Here is a 17,687-nt window from a genome sequence, read left to right as displayed (position 1 = left end):
GTTAGATGATAAAGGCGAGAGATGTATTTTTATTGGCTACTGCTCAAATTCAAAGGCCTATAAGCTTTACAATCCAGAGACCAAGAAGATGATCATCAGTAGAGATGTGACATTTGATGAAGGAGGAATGTGGAATTGGTCATCAAAGTCACAAAAGGAGCCGATTGTAACTCCAAATGATTATGAAGAGGAAGATGAGCATGTAGATACAACACCTGATGAGTCTGATGAGCCAGAAACATCGAACAGAGAAAAAAGGAATCGAAGATTACCAGCTCGACTACAAGATTGTGTTTTGGGTACCGACAATGACCCATATGATGAAGAGATCATTAACTTTGCTTTGTTTGCAGATTGTGAGCCAGTTACTTTTGAAGAAGCCTCGCGTGATGAAAATTGGATAAAAGCTATGGATGAAGAAATCAATGCAATTGAGAAGAATAAAACATGGGAGCTGACTGAATTACCGCCAGACAAGAAACCAATAGGAGTGAAGTGGGTGTACAAGACAAAGTACAAACCCAGTGGTGAGATTGATCGCTATAAAGCGAGGCTGGTGGCTAAAGGCTACAAACAAAAACCAGGTATTGATTATTTTGAAGTATTTGCTCCTGTTGCAAGATTAGATACAATTCGCATGCTTATTTCACTCTCAGCTCAAAATAACTGGAAAATACATCAAATGGATGTTAAGTCTGCATTTCTTAATGGTACTTTGGAAGAAGAAGTGTATGTTGAGCAGCCTGCAGGATATGTGGTTAGAGGAAAGGAGGATAAAGTATATAGATTGAAGAAAACATTGTATGGCTTGAAGCAGGCGCCAAGAGCATGGTACAAAAAGATTGATTCTTATTTTATTCAAAACGGCTTTCAGAGATGTCCATTCGAGCACACACTCTACATCAAATTCATTGATCCTTGAGATGTTCTTATTGTGTGCCTCTATGTCGATGATCTGATATTCACCGGTAACAATTCAAAGATGATCGCTGAATTCAGGGAGGCTATGATAAGTTATTTTGAAATGACAGATTTGGGCCTGATGTCCTATTTTCTCGGCATTGAGGTCATTCAACAGAAGGATGGAATCTTTATCTCTCAGAAGAAGTATGCAAGTGATATTTTGAAGAAATTTAAGATGGAGCATTCAAAGCCAATTTCCACGCCGGTTGAAGAAAAGTTGAAGCTGACAAGAGAAAGCGATGGTAAAAGGGTAGACTCAACTCATTACAAAAGTTTGATTGGAAGTTTGAGATATTTGACTGCAACAAGGCCAGATATAGTATATGGAGTTGGTTTACTTAGCAGATACATGGAGGATCCGTGTGTTAGTCACTTGTAAGGAGCCAAGAGGATTCTTCGTTATATTAAAGGTACTCTGACCGAAGGAATTTTTTATGGTAATAATAGTGATGTGAAGCTTGTTGGATATACAGATAGTGATTGGGCAGGAGATACAGAAACAAGAAAAAGCACGTCAGGGTACGCATTTCATCTAGGAACCGGTGCAATATCATGGTCTTCGAAGAAACAACCTGTGGTCGCTCTTTCAACAGCAGAAGCAGAATATATAGCAGCAACCAGTTGTGCTACTCAAACAGTGTGGCTGAGAAGAATTTTAGAAGTGATGCATCATGAGCAGAACACTCCTACAAAGATATATTGTGATAACAAGTCAGCAATTGCATTGAGCAAAAATCCAGTTTTTCATGGACGGTCCAAGCATATTGACATCCGGTTTCACAAGATACGAGAGTTAATTGCTGAGAAATAAGTGGTGATCGAGTACTGTCCCACTGAAGAGCAAATTGCAGATATTTTTGCAAAGCCATTGAAGATTGAGTCATTTTACAAATTGAAGAAAATGCTTGGAATGATGAAAGCTTGATTTAAGGGAGGCAATGTTAGAAATTAAATCAAGAAATATCTAGAAGAGTATAGAAGCTTGGAGTTACTCTTTGTCATTAAGAGTTAAAAATATCTATATTATGTAGCACCATCTAGAATAATCTTGTAACCAAAAGAATAATCTAGTGCTGATTGTACACCACCTCTATAGGAATAATCTAGCACCATCCATAGCTAGAAAAATCTAGTAACCGACATTAAGTTTAAGAGCCTATAAAAGGCACATGCTTGTACCATATTGTATCATCAAGTCTTCGACAATAAAATTAGTGTGTGTTCAAAGAAATTCTCCATTGTTCTCTTAGTTATAACTTTGTGAGTTTGTGTCCCACTGATATCATTTGCTTTATAAAAACAAGAGGGTGGTTTTTTCCGGTGAGAGTTCAAAACTTTCATGTCTTCTTGACAAGACGCACTCGGATTATTCAATTTAGCATGTGTTTGGAACGGCGTTTTATTTATCAAACGTGCGGTAAGAAATTAAGGTATCCTAAAAGTTAAGAAACAAAGTTTCTGAATTTTCACAAAAGTATAGTTGTTTGAGACGTGGGTTTGACTTTCCCACCGTCAAACTAAACAGACTATTAGTTATTGTTGCAATTAAAGTTGCTTCCATAGTGGATTGTTGAGAGAAAACAAATTGGTTTCTATCCTTCCACAATGCCCATACATCAACACCAAATAATTTTACCAAATGTGTTGTATTTGACACATTAAGGACAAAATGTATGCCAGTCCATTTGAGAGTCTCATATGTAACATGAGAGCGATGCAATTATCCATTTTTATGAGCAACAATAATATTTTTTAAAGATAGACGTAAAACATTTGTTCGCTCAAAAAATGTATGCAAAGGTATTTAAAACGTTTGTAAAAAACACCTAAAACTCTAATTTCTTTTCCTTCATCCACCAAAGAGGGGTGGGTTCCGATCAATTTTTGAACACAAGTCACCCCTCTAAATCGTTTTTCTCCTTCCCTTTTTATTTAAATAAGTGATTTTCACATCAATTTTTGTTAGTCGTTTTTGTACGACGTTGTTTGTTTTTCTTGCTTTGTTCAGGTGTTAATCCAATTTAGATTGTCAGATCAACTTTGATCCAGTGTAGATCCAATCAATGACTTTGGTGTCATCAACGTTGTAGATCCAAAGACATGATTGTTTAGGAGACTTTAATATAATCATATTTGTAGGCTTTTGTACTTTGTCATTTTATGCTATTAACATGAATGTTGTGAGTTTGTTCACATATTCATCCTCTCTATTTTTAGCGAATTTGTATTGTTTGAATATAATCTATCAATTTAAATGAATGAATGACATTTATTTTTTGTAAAAAAAAAAAGATGTAAATGGATATCTATAAACATAGATAGTAGGATATTTGTGTGTGCCCCATTGAATATGGATCAAGATCCTCTTTATTTATAACTTTTTCCATATATGTGATATTTCCGCAAGCAGACATCCGCTAAACGATCAATCCACCAATTTTAAGGAATCCACTAGTGTATATAGAAATCTACGACTAATATATCAAATAAAAAATTGATTTTTGTTAAAAAAAAAAAAAAAAAAAAAAAAGATAATATAGCATACGACTTGACTTTCAAGTTGAATGTCCGTTGTTTATGAACAGCAATAATGTAACAAATCATACCTACCATTCAACAATACAATTGAATGTTTTTTTTTTTTATCAAATACAATTGAATGTTTAATATTCATATACTACAATTTAGTTAAAGCACTACATTTTTTTTTTTTTTGAGGTAGTTAAGGCACTACATTAAAAATCACAGAATATTTATTTATGACTTTGTGCATAGTTTAGTTCTAGAATTGATCCTTCAACAAAAAAAAAGTTTCTAGAATTTATGTCTACAAATAAGAATCAAGAACTAAATAAATAATTTCATTTTACATTTTTATAAATACTTACCAACACACATATAAATATATAAATATATATGAAATTATTATGATCCGACACCAGCTCCCCAATGCACACCATTCTCTGTAAATATGAGATGGAAAGAAAAAAATACAAAATTACAGTATAAAAAATTCACGGTTTTTTCTTTTCAGGGGATAAAAAATTCAAGGCTGTTTTTTTTTTTGTTATAGTGTCTTCCATATTATGCTATGATTGATGATTTTGTTGTTGTTGAAGGTTGACTAATTTATAATACGGTCCATCTTTATTCTCTATAAGACTTGAATGAGTCCCTTGCTCAATAATCTTTCCATCTTGCAAAACTGAGATTTGATCTGCATTCCTTATTGTTGACAACCTATGTGCCACCATAACTGTTGTTCTATTCTGCATCAATCGGTCAAGAGCTTGTTGTACAATACGCTCCGATTCGACATCAAGTGCACTAGTTGCTTCATCTAGAAGCAATATTTCAGGATTCTTTAAAACAGCTCTAGCAATGGCTACCCTTTGTCTTTGTCCACCAGATAGTTGCACACCTCTTTCACCTACTTTGGTTGAGTAACCTTCTGGAAGTGCACTTATGAAGTTATGAGCATTTGCTAGCTTAGCTGCTTCAATTACTTCTGAATCAGATGCACCTTCCTTTCCATAAAGAATGTTTTCGTAAATTGATGTAGCGAAAAGTGCTGGTTCTTGTTGTACAAGACCAATGTGTTTTCTAAGAGATTTTAGATTTATTCTTGTGATGTCTTTTCCTGCAAGAATTTGATTCATCATTGTTAGGACAATGTCGTAGCATCTATAACATAATATAAACGAAACTCTAAAGTTAACTATCAATAACTACCATTTTGGTTTGACATATTTCAACAATAACTACTAATTTTGGACGGACATTCTATTAGACAAAATTATCATTAGCCTTTCCGCTAATTTTATGATGAAAAGTATATTAATAGTTGATGGTAGGTTCACACATGTTCAATAAACATGCTCTAGAATGATTAACTTGTTATATGCAAGAAAAAAGTGCTGTGCCTAATTCATTTTACTTTGAACTTTTTGCATATAAAAATGATTGAAAGAATGAAATGTTGGTAGTTCAAAAAATCTTACCATCAATTAACACCTTTCCTGATGTTGGATCATAAAATCTGAGTATAAGTGAGATCACAGAGCTTTTACCAGAACCACTTTGTCCCACTAAGGCAACACTTTTGCCTGAAGGAACTCTTAGACTAAAATCCTTGAAAATAATAACATCTGGCCTTGAAGGGTAGCTGAAATTGATTCTTTTGAGCTCAATTGTTCCCTCGACTGTCTTCAACTCTTCTCCGGCATCACCTTTAATTTCTGACTTTCTATCCATTACTTCAAAAACTGAAGCAACCATTTGGTTCCCTTTCAAAAGATCTGGTGCTAGTGCCAAAGTTTCCCCCATAGCAAGTGCTGTTACAATCAAAACCATAAATGACTTCATAACTGATTTAAAGCTAGCAAGTTCCTTTCCCATCAAAACAGATCCGTACCTGCAAAATGCATACAAGTCTTAACCACCATTTGTTGATAAGCTACTTTCTTTATCACTTACTCCTTGAGAATGAAATATAAGCAAAATTTGACCAAATTACGCATATTGCGTTTTAAGAAAAGTAGTACAATTTGCTTATATTTCATTCTAAAAAATATGAACTAAATTTTGCTTATAATTCGTATGAAAGGAGTACATTAAGGAAAGAATGAAATTAACTCATAGTATATACCATAAGGCAAGGCCATAAGATGAGAAAATGAAGAACTGAGAAATGCCATAGAATAAGCCGGCAATTTGGCCGCGCCGAAATGAATGTTTGGAAGGACCGACGAGCTGGTCAGCATATAGATCAAGAATCTTTTCTTCAGAACAAAATGCAGCAACAGTGCGTATGTTGCTCACAGCCTCGCCAGCAAGCATGTTGGCTTTTAGATATGCTTTGCTCAAGTTGCCACCATAGCCTTTCATGAAAAGTTTCTGAAATGACAGAAGGAATGTATTTAAAGACCTGTTTGAATTGGCTTACTTCAGCTTATCTATCGACATAATCAATTTTGAGACTGTTTGGAAGAGCTTGTAGAAGCTGCTTATGATATGTTCATAAGCTGTTTTCAGCTTATTTCCATAAGCTCTTCAAAATAGCTTATACAAAACAGTTTGACTCTATTTTAGTTTGTTATAGAAACAACTTATACATAAGAATTTATGCTAAAAGCACTTAATTAAGCTGTTTATCCAAACAGGGCTCAAGACTTCAAACGTAGTAGTTTCTAACGTTGAAATGTAAAAATAAGGAACCTTACCTCACTAATGTGACCACTAATTATCAAAGGATATGTGGCCAAGACAACAAGTGTTATTCTCCAGTTCAAAAGGAAGGCAATAATAAACGAAGCAACAACCAGACCAAGATTCTGTAACAGAATTGTCGAGCGATCAACAACTATTGTTCGCATTAAAGTTGCGTCGGACTCTAAACGCGATGAAAGCATGGAACTTGTGTTGGTTGTTTCATCAAACCATCCTATTTCATTCTTCAAAATAGCTGCAGCCAGAGAAAAAACAGTAGTTGAGAAAAATAGAATGTATTAAATACAGATATTGCAAATTCATCTTTACAAAGCAAAGCACAATAGAATATTTTCTGATATCTTAACATGCTGTTATAAAATCATCAAAGTGACAAAATTAAAAGGAAACACTTTATAGTAAGGCAAGTTGATAGGTGATAAAGAAAGTATTAATCAGTTCATCAAAATTACCAGTAAACATCATTTCTCGCACGCGAAGGGTAAGTCGCTCGCCCATGATACCGAAAAAAAGATGTTCAATGGCATGGACTGTGATAGTTATAACTGCACCTCCACAGAAGAGGAAAGCAATTTTCCTAACTTCGCGCTGCGTTGTCTCCCAATCCATATAATATGAGACAAGAGCATGAGAGATTCCTAGTGCAAAAAGTGGCATTTGTGCTCCAGCAACAAATGCACATAAGGTCCCAAAAAATCCATAAGGCCAGTCAGGACCAATCATAGAATATAGTCTTTTTGCTGAAACATGCTTTGACTTGCTTACATCATCACCACCAACACGGCCAATCGAGTCTTTGTCCGAACGAAAACTACCACCGATGCTTGTTCCAGTACGTGATAATTCTCTTGAGTAGCTTATGCTGCAAGTATAAGTAATATGTAAAAGATACTAATAACTTATTTAACTATTGGTTCAAATAACAACAGTACTGATACAACTGATTTTCCAAGTGTACCGTAGAAATGTTGTTAATTAAATTATTTAATCCTGAACATGTCAAATGTATTATCATTTCATTCAATTGCAATCGATTAACAAAAATCTCATAAGTACCTTGATTGGCGTCCTAGGCTAGGACCGACCGAGGGAAGGCGTTGCAAAGAACTTGCTCCTTGGAGTTGAACAAGAGATGCATAAACACTAGTTGGATTGGACATGAGTTTTTCATGGTTACCGGTCTCCACAATCCTCCCTCCTTGAACAACAGCTATAACATCTGCATTCCTAATGGTAGAAAGTCTGTGTGCAACTACAATTGTTGTTCTTCCAACCATGACACGATCGAGAGCCTCCTGTACACTCTTCTCAGACTCCGCATCCAAAGCACTAGTTGCTTCATCTAATAAAAGGATCGATGGATTCTTCACGATCGCCCGAGATATCGCAATCCTTTGCTTCTGTCCACCTGATAGTTGTATCCCTCTCTCACCAACCTAAAAAAAATATGATTTAGTGTCACCTTACCTTTCTTTGAATGCTTAAGGAGTGAAAAATTTATAAAATAGTCCAAAAATAAAATGATGAAAGCATTATCACAAGCAACAAAGGTGCATAGATTAATTGCGCAATTAAGACATGTTTGATAATAACAAACTAAACATGCATAGATCAAATAGCTTTACCTGAGTGTCTAATCTTTCGGGAAGGTTGTTGATGAAAGATTGAGCATCCGAAAGCTTTACAGCACGTTTTAGTTCTTCAAGAGTAGCATCATCTTTCCCATACAAAATATTCTCCTTGATGCTTGTAGCAAAAAGTGCAGGTTCTTGATTAACTAGTCCAATTTGTTGCCTAAGCCATTTGAGATCAAGTTCCCTGATATCATTCTTGTCTAAAAGTATCTGACCAGAAATTGGTTCATAAAAACGTTCGATCAACGATACAACAGTGCTTTTTCCGGAACCACTTCCTCCCACAAGTGCTACAATTTTCCCTGCAGGAATGTCCAGATTTAGGTTGGTGAAGATTCCTACATCTGGACGAGACGGATAACTGAAACAGACATCGTTAAACTGGATATGACCATCCAATTTGCTTAATTTTCGACCAGTTTTTGAGCTTTTTTTGCTCACTGTATCCCTCTCTATCATCTCAAAAATGGGATAAGCTGCTGCCTTTGCTCGGATAAATGCCGAGATATCTGGTGCTGCCTGCCCAAGTGACCTGATAAAAGAAATGCAACCTATGAATAATGACACAGACACCAAACACAATACTGAAACTATTAGATATAACTAACTAGCATCACCTAGATAACTAACCTTTACATCTAACAGAAACCGACATGTAGGCACTAATAATATTTGGAAAACTGAAGTGATTGAATGCAACTATTTGACAAGGACTTACAGGCCAGAGATGACGACGTTGAGCATGGTAGTGAATGACTCGCCACCATTGGCAATGTTCTTGTGAACAACAACACTAGTGTACCAAACAAGTAAAGCCCAAGATAGAAACAGAACACAATGCATTGAGCCAAGTCCAAGACCCTTTGCTAATCCTGCTTTTCTACCGTTTACGTAAGTTTTCATAAGAGCTGCTTTATATGATCTTACTGCTCTTTCTTCTCCTGCAAATGCTTGAACTGTTCTGACATTGCCTATGACCTGAAACACACAAACAAAACAATGTCAAGAAAGTGTGAGATGCTAAATTTGAACAAGATTTACATGTGCATATAACAATTAACATTAATGCATAGTAATATTCACTTCGGTTATGTGTATGTTTGGATTCGCGGCGAGTTTGGTTGAATAATTTATAAGCATTCTAACCTAATGGACCTGACTAATGGACTAATGAGCTGAATTTATTTTGCCGAGTTGCGAGGAAAAACAACCAACTTTACCTCTTCAGCAATTTCACCAGCCCTGACATATGCTTTTCTAACTTTTGCAATAAGGCCAATAGTAACATATGCATAACAACCTCCAGCAAGGGCAATCGCTGGGACAATTGAAAGTGTCACTAAACTAATCTGCCACACTCTCACAAATCCAATTGTAAATCCAGCAATGAATCTGCTTATGTAGTGCAAGAAGTTCCCTACCTGAAAATTTAAATTTCCAAGGTTATCATTTTGGAATATAGAAAGAGCAAGGTATGCACAGTAAATTCAATCTTCAAATTTTTAATTACATTAACTATATAACACAATAAAAATATTTTTTTTATTGAAGGGTAAATTTGTAAAAAAATATGATATTTAGTCAATTGGGTTTTATATTTAGTAACAAAGTGCATGTTTGGTTTCATTTTTTTAACTAGAACAAATTAATTCTAGAGATGCATGATTGCTTTTTTTGACTTGTTTAGATATTTAGAATTGATTCTAAATCGATACACTTAAGTAGAATTGATTTTTCTCTAAAAAAAAGAGTAAAATTGATTTTGTCTGGAGGATTAATTCCAACTTAAAGTTATAATTTATAATTTTTAACTCTAAATGTAAATGTTAACTAAAAACAATTTTTGTCGCCGTAAGTGTTGAATTTTTTTTTTCATATATGGTGCTAAAAAGTCATAGTTATTCTACTCACCTAAATTTTCTAGAAGACAAATTTCATTACTAGGGTAACAAAGTCACAAAATCAACCAACCTATAATTTCAAAAGAATTGAATGAAAAAAAAAGGCCGGAAGAAACTTATTGAAATTAAATGACAATGTAACTTTAATGTTAGTAATTTCTGCAACATGTATGCAGTATTGTTGATGTAACCAAAAAAAAAGTATGCAGTATTGTTGATGCAGCTAGTGTACAGTAAATGCTCAATTCATTCATTGCATCTTCTACTTGAGTAGTTTTATCGAGGCACATGCATGCAGTTGAACTCAAAAAATAAAAGTGCCAAAACCTTAAAAAGTAACGCAACTATATCTCAACTAACATATAAATGCTGTCACGAATGCATTAAATACACTGTTCTCCACTTTCACATAGTAAGAAGTATAGTTATGGTGTCAGAAAAATATTAAACCGTGGCTTTTCAACGCAAATGCTGAACAAGAACATAGCCCTAAAGGGTCAACAGGTAGGACTCTAGTAGTACTAGTAGTAAATATTTTCAGAGTAAAAGTGCTTGAAATAACTCTTCAATTCACAGGCTTTAATTGAAAAAAACCAACCATTCATTTTATTATTGAGTTTTAGATTTAAGGAAAATGTTAAGATAAGGATCTTAAAATAGAAATAAACAATAAATATTTTATTGAAAATATAAATTTTTAAGCTTTTAAGATTATGAATGAACAATTTGTTAGGTTAAATTTATTTAGTTTCTTATCTTGTGCCCTTAGGGCACAAGTTAGTAAGACCTTAGATTTAACTACATACTCTCTCTCCGTCTAATAAGAATAATTTACAAAAATTATGGATATTTAAAAAAAATTGTTAGATTGATAAATTTGTCTAAAAAATAGGTTACTATTACTAAATTGCCCTTTTATGTATAAATATACTATTTAATATTGATTTTTCATATTCAAAGATATTTTGAGTAGCATTAATAAGAGTATAATTATAAAAAGAGTAATAAATACCTCTCAAAAAATTTGTAGATATTCTTATATTTAGGGACATTTTTTTTTAAAAGTAGTCTTATAATTAGGGATTTATTATTTAAAAATCAACACAAAAACAAGAAGAATAGTAGTCACTTTCTTTAACTCATTTTTAGTTATTTAGTTTTTAAAATGTGTGACAATTGCTTTCTATTTATTTAAAATTTTGGAGTGTATTTGAGTCAAAAAGATCGTGTTGGGTTTGGTCAAATTCATCACCTAAATCAATCATATTTCATTGGGTTGAGTTTGGTTTAAAAACTTAAGATTTTCCATTAGATCCAAACAATCAAACCAATCCAATTTGATGAAGAATGTGCTGATTCTGGTCGGATCATGGAATTATATGATATATCAAAAATTTCAGAAGTATATACTTAAGTGAAATTATATCATATAAAAATTTCAATATTTAGATTAATTAAATTATGATTAGAAACAAATTAGTTTAAGTAAAATAAATTACCAATTGCATATATTATCAATTGTCCATATCAACTGAGATAAACTATCAATTGAACTAAATTTAAAAAAGTCTTAATCTACCACATTTAAAAAACTAAAATAAAATAAAAAAATCACAATTTTCTTTGAACAATCTCGTTACTTGAATCAAACTTGAGTTGGACCCAAACTAAAGATCGAACCACTCTATGAGTTGTGTAATCAATCTGATAGGTCAACCCATATTGATGAACATTTATACTTTCAACATTTGAAGTTAAATTTGATGATGTGGCACCTCACTTTTAAAAGTGAAACTCAATGAGGTCAAAATTGAAAATTGCGAGGAAAGTTCAGAAAAGGACATGCTTGTAATTTTGAACGGTGCCATTACGATGATAAGAGAAATGTCCAAAAGTGCATATAAATGAAGCATGCATAATTTCTTCTTAAAAGATGCATGTACCGTATAGCAAAAAATGTGGTCCTATTTATTTTTTAACAAAAAAACTTCGGTTAAAAAACAATTTTTTTCACATAGTATTTTTTATTGAATGGTTAAATTTTTTGAAATTATATTTAATCAAAAAAATAAAAGGAAAAAACAATTTAAATAATAAAATTGATTTCATTGATTATAATTCTTAATGTTCACATTGAAAAATTTATGAAAAAATGGAGAATTAATGTATGTGGTGGGGATATGTACCTTCTCTGATAGAGCATCTTGAACAATAATAATGTCACTTGTAATAGCAGAAATGACCTCTCCAGTGGATGCCTCAGTATCAAATAAACTTATATCTTGATTTAACATAGACTTTAAATAAGCCATTCTCATCTTTGCTGCTTGTCTTTCTCCAGTATGCATCCAACAAGCCACCTCTATAATTAATCCAACAATATATATATATTAAACATTAGATTCATACAGATCAATTTTGATTATAGGATTATTTTAATTTCAACTAAGGTACTAGTATTAAAACTATAAATAAATAATTTTCATACCTGTCCAAGATGAAAATAATATTGCTACACTTAGATACACAAAATCCAATGAGTACTGCAAAATTGAAAACAACTAGATAAATAATATTGCAGATGAAATTAATATCTAAAAATTTCGTCTCAATTGTATTTTTGTTAGTTCCATTAAATCGAAACAATTCTGAATGGAACAATTTTTGATCAGACTATCGACTGAACTCTGTATTAAAGACCATCAAAGAAACCAAAATTGACAATGGAAACTAAAATGACTGAAAAAGTGACAAATCAACAAATGAAAAATTTCAAACCTTGGCAACTTTGTGAGAGGCTTCCTTAGGGAAAAGATAAGCCAAGCCAATAACATTGATCAACTTTCCAAAGAAAATAAAGAAAATAGGAACAGAAGCACCATGAACAATGGCTCCAATAGATCCAATAAACATTAAGACATAATCATAAGAGTCAGCAAAAGAAAATAGCTTTAACATAGAAACTTTGTGTTCTTTTTTTCTCTCATCACCTTCTTTGGATTCCATTTGACTAGAAAAAGTGAAAGAAGAAGAAGAAGAAAAAAAAAGGAAGAATAATCTCTAGCTTGAAAAAAAAATAGAACAAAATAAAAAATTTGCAATGTACTTTGCAAAGAGAGAACAGTGAAGAAAAGAAAGAGGTGGGTAAGTTGTGATTATGATTGTGATTGAATTGAAGAGACTAACATGGGGAAGATAAGTATGGGAGTGGGGGTAGGAGGTGGTGGTGGATGAGTCATAATATAAGGTGGAAAAGAAGATGGGAAATTTATTACTAACTATTATATCAAGATTTAGATAGAATGCAAGGTTGAGGTTGAAGTTCAAATTTGATTAAGGTAGTAATAAGTAAATTTGATTAAAATGGAGTGTTTCTTGGTTTGAGTGGTTTGGAGTTGTTATGGATTAATTTCTCCTAAGAAAGTTGTGAGTGATTACAACATTTGATATACTACTCATACTAGCTGACTTTTGAACTTAGAGCAGAACAGAGAAAACTCTCACAAAGGTCTCTCTCTTTGCCTTCTGCATTAAATTGCATTGAGAAAGAGTTGTTGGACTTTGCTAGTTAAGTGTGTAGGCCAATAAGTTTAATTTTTTAGTTGTATAAAACAAATTTAGTTAGGAAAGAGCACTATCACGATTCACTACACTTGTTCAGTAAAACAAAATTCATGTATTAACAGCTATATATATGTGATTTTAATAACCGTAAGTATGGCCTAAAAAAACTTATAAATATTATAGTTTCATTTTTTGTGAATATAACTCGGTTAACAGGCACAATGCAATATGATTAAAAAAATCGGGTGTTAACACACACACAACCCCCCCCACCCAATCCCCGATTTTGAGATAAAGGGGTCCGTCGTAGTTCGGAGTTTGATTGTGAGGTAAATAATAGTCTAACAAAAAAAATATTTTATTCTTGAATCAAACTCGAATTCTTTCGTCATTTGATGAATATCATTTATTACTAGAGATCTAATCACTTTTTTAAAAGTTGAGTCTAATCACTTCTCTATATAGTTACTATAAAAACTCAAAGTGAAAAAACAAGAAGAATAGAGAATAAATTCATTTTTCAAATGATAAGTTTCTTTCATTTTACTACTAATTTTTATACAAAAGTTCTTATATGGGATATTGAACTCTACACTTTTATCGTAGTTAAATATAAAAGTACACTAACTTATCTTATCTTATGTATAAAAAGAAGAAAGTTATGTCCATAAACTCTAGCAAAACCTTAGGTCAACCCTAACCCATTTTATTGAAATGCCCTTGCTTAGGTGTCAAAATGCAGACTTCTACAAATGACAAAATGACAATCCTACCCTTATCTAGTTTTCAGCAAAAAGATCATGTCATTTGTATCCTTGAGCACCTAAAATGTATTCTAAGTGTCATGAGTAATGCGTGCAACAAGCTAAGTGTTACCCCATGCAATAAACCAATTGTCACGACTCATAAGGAATACATGCAACAAGACAAGTGACAGGAGGGACACATGCAACAAGCCAAGTGTTACCCATGCAATAAACCAAGTGTCATGACTCATGAATACATGCCACAAGTTAAGTGTCAATAGGAATACATTCACGATGTCAAGTGTTACACATGCAATAAACCAAGTGTCATGACTTATGAAGAATACATGCAACAATTCAAGTGTCAAGAGGAATACATGCAACAAGTCGAGTGTTACCCATGCAATAAACCAAGTGTCATGACTCATGAATACATGCAACAATCCAAGTGTCAAGAGGAATACATGCAGCAAACCAATCATTACCCATGCAATAAATCAAATGTCACAACTCACAACTCATGAGAAACACATGCAACAAGCCAAGTATAAAGAAAAGAGCAATGATATTTGTACATCCATTCCATGACAACTTTAGTGACAATCTTGTTTTTCTCTCTTCTTATTGGTCAAAAACAATGGAGAGAGAAAAAGGAAGAGAGAGGATAAGACCATCATGTGAGAAAGTTGTACAAAAATTGTCACAAATTGGTTGCACAAATATCATTTCTCTAAAGAAAAATACATACATCAAGCCAAGTGTCAACCATGCAATAAACCAAATGTCATGAATCAAGAAAGTAGCTTAACGAAAAAAAATATAAGTTATAACTCATAAGCACAAAAACTACATAGAGTAGCTTAACGAAAAATACTGTAAAGTAGTAAAGCTTTTCAGTAAAACTATAAGTGTGTGTATATTTGTAACTTGACACACATGACCTAAGCTTGACACACAAGACTTAAGTCAAGTGTGTGTATATATATGTAATCTCTCAATGCAAATGAGACACGACCAATATTTTTATTAAATACCACCCAATGCTGGTCTTGAGTAGAGTCGAATATGTGTTGCTAGAAATAGCTAACTATCTCTTGAAGAACATCTGCAACATTCTTGACCCATCGATTCGCCATATGCAACGTCCGGATGGAGTTCCTCATACACTACTTCTTCACATAGAAGTGAAAATACCCAGTGCTAGTGTCACCTTCTTTGAGCTACCTTGTCCTAAACCTTTGAAAATGTTGGGCATCTTTGGTCTTCAACAACGCCCAGAAGTCGACAAATGCTTCACTCTTTTGCAAACACCCTCTTCCACTAAGAGTGGGGGACCTTCGCCTTCAAATCTTACCCTGATTTCCTCAACAAAGAGACAAATCCTGAGGTCGTGATATATCCTTGTCCCACCTTTTCAAGTCTATTTTGAGCATCTTGAGCTTCTTCTTCAAGATGAAAACCATCTAGTCGGAGATGGGTCGAGGCCAACTCTAGATAACCATCACATCGATTTCCTTATCAAAAAGCCATAAAATCATTAAATTTGAAAGGTTTAGGCTTTCGCAACTACAAGGATTAATAACCAAAGGGTAATAGTACGAGACATCCATAGAAAGGGTCCACTAACTTACAACAACATACACATCCTACACCTGACATTAAAGTGCGGTCAAAACGGCTCGTAATACTCTTTAATGAGATATGTGAAAGACAAGAAATATTATAAATTATTTAGATCACGTAAAACTAAGCGTTAATAAAAAAATCAAGTGGTTATTTAAATTTTAAGTCAGTGGAAAAGAATTATATTTTTAAAAGAAACTTTTCCTTTATTGCTAGTTAGCAAAACCCTCTAAACTCCTAAAGAATAGAAACCTCCACATAATTTTTTTTCCATGTATATATTATTTTAAAATCATCACAAAAACAAAGAAACACACTCTCACGTGTCTTATCATATGATCTGGTCATACTTTATATCTTCCATGCAAGCTAGCTAAACTGCTAAAGGCCCCCAAAATAAGTAGTTTTCAATTAATTCAGACGACTGAATAACACGTGGACAAAGAAAATAAAACAGTCCATATATAGTCACGCATTCTCAATATCTTAACATTTGCATTTTCTTTCTTTTGATGAATACTTAACATTTGCATATGTTACAGAAAATGTCATGTCTTACATTAAAAATAATACAAGGTCACCGAATAATTGGATGTACTTAACAGTTAACATATTATTTTTGTTGGTAAGGAATAGTTAAAATCATAGTATACACTTATATCCATTTGCATTACTAACAAAAAAAAAATTGATAAGTCTTATTTCAACCGACAAAAATGGTCCGTATTTAAACTCCTCCATTTATGTTTATGAGTTTTTAAGCGTTATTATCGTATAATCTATTAAGAAACAAAAACATGCATCCAACTGCATTACACTGAGATAATCATCATCTTGGCAATATACACGAAAAATCATAAATCCATTAACTTCTGTCCTTTGTTCTTCGTTTTGTTTGTCGATTCAAAAGCGGAAATTTCTGCGAATTTAGTAAAATTCATTTTGGTTCACCTAGAGTGATCTAAACGCAACTCAATTTACGTGTCTCTGCCCAACTGTTTTTTTACATATATTTTTGTTGCATTGATATATTTATTTTGTCCTTTTTTATATGAGTTCTTTTTTCTTTCTTGTATCAAAATCGTTGTAATAAACTTCACATGACTTCCAACTCACTAATATACTAGTAGAGTGTACGTTTGGGGTACCACATCAATAATTCTACTTAATTACTTCGGTGCCATAATGTCTCTTGCAACATTAAACACTTTTTCATCTGAATCTGAACGAATGCAGATAGTATGGAGTAAATAAAGAAGAATAAGTGTAAAAATATTAGATTATGTTCTTTAAATACGACTTATCAATGGTAAATAGTTGCATAAATATTTATATGTTGGGGCACAAGTTTGAACCGTTGTTTCCCTTTTCTCTATACTTAAAATTGTGTGACTTTTTTCGTTTGCGCTTTATAACAAAAAGAATGTAGGTAAAAAAAAATATTACGACTTAAATTCACAAGGAACCCAGTCCAAAAGATGAATTCATTAATCATGAAATTTTTTATTGTTTAAGTATTATATTGATATTTTTTTATCTAGTCAATGTAGGACTTTAACAAAAATTCATGTCATCGAACTCATTATTTTGCATTGCTATATGACATATACTTTGATCAAGTGTTTAATATGTTTTTAGTCCCTCTAAATATACAACTTTCAGTTTTAATTTTTTCAAAATTTTCTAATTTTAGATCCATCTGTATTTTCTATTATCAATTTTAACCCCCGCGCTTTTTTTACAAAAGTTCACGTTTTCATGTTCCAAATGCTTTTTTTTTTGTTAGACATATCACCAGTTTATTAGTTTATCTATTTAATCTTTATTAATTCATCAATAACTTCAAATTAAAGATTAAATTGGTAAATTTAAGATTAAATAGTTAATTATTAACCTAATGATATTATAATATTCCTATCAATTATATTGTCATAAAAAGTAATTTAGAACACGAATCATGAACTTTTGTAAAAGATTAGGGAGTAAAATTGATAACAGAAATTTAGAGCGGAAAAAAGGGAGTAAAA

General features: G+C 32.6%; 1 protein-coding gene across 1 annotated transcript; it reads right to left on the bottom strand.

Moving 5' to 3' along the window:
- Positions 1–3,844: 3,844 nt before the first annotated feature.
- On the bottom strand, positions 3,845–13,265 carry LOC11420554 (ABC transporter B family member 2). The gene is made up of 12 exons (XM_003612802.4): positions 12,506–13,265; positions 12,216–12,270; positions 11,914–12,089; positions 9,047–9,247; positions 8,545–8,804; positions 7,818–8,358; positions 7,249–7,628; positions 6,645–7,054; positions 6,186–6,427; positions 5,612–5,859; positions 4,965–5,377; positions 3,845–4,603 (listed from the first exon to the last, which is right to left on the bottom strand). Exons 1-12 carry the CDS (start codon positions 12,731–12,733, stop codon positions 4,053–4,055), a joined length of 3,705 nt encoding a protein of 1,234 aa, XP_003612850.1. The 5' UTR covers positions 12,734–13,265; the 3' UTR covers positions 3,845–4,052.
- Between the last annotated feature and the right edge of the window lie 4,422 nt (positions 13,266–17,687).

Source organism: Medicago truncatula, chromosome 5 (assembly GCF_003473485.1).
Source record: "Medicago truncatula cultivar Jemalong A17 chromosome 5, MtrunA17r5.0-ANR, whole genome shotgun sequence".
Classification (NCBI taxonomy): Eukaryota; Viridiplantae; Streptophyta; class Magnoliopsida; order Fabales; family Fabaceae; genus Medicago; species Medicago truncatula.
Note: the sequence above shows the minus strand (reverse complement) of the source record. Positions and strands in the feature narration are given on the sequence as shown.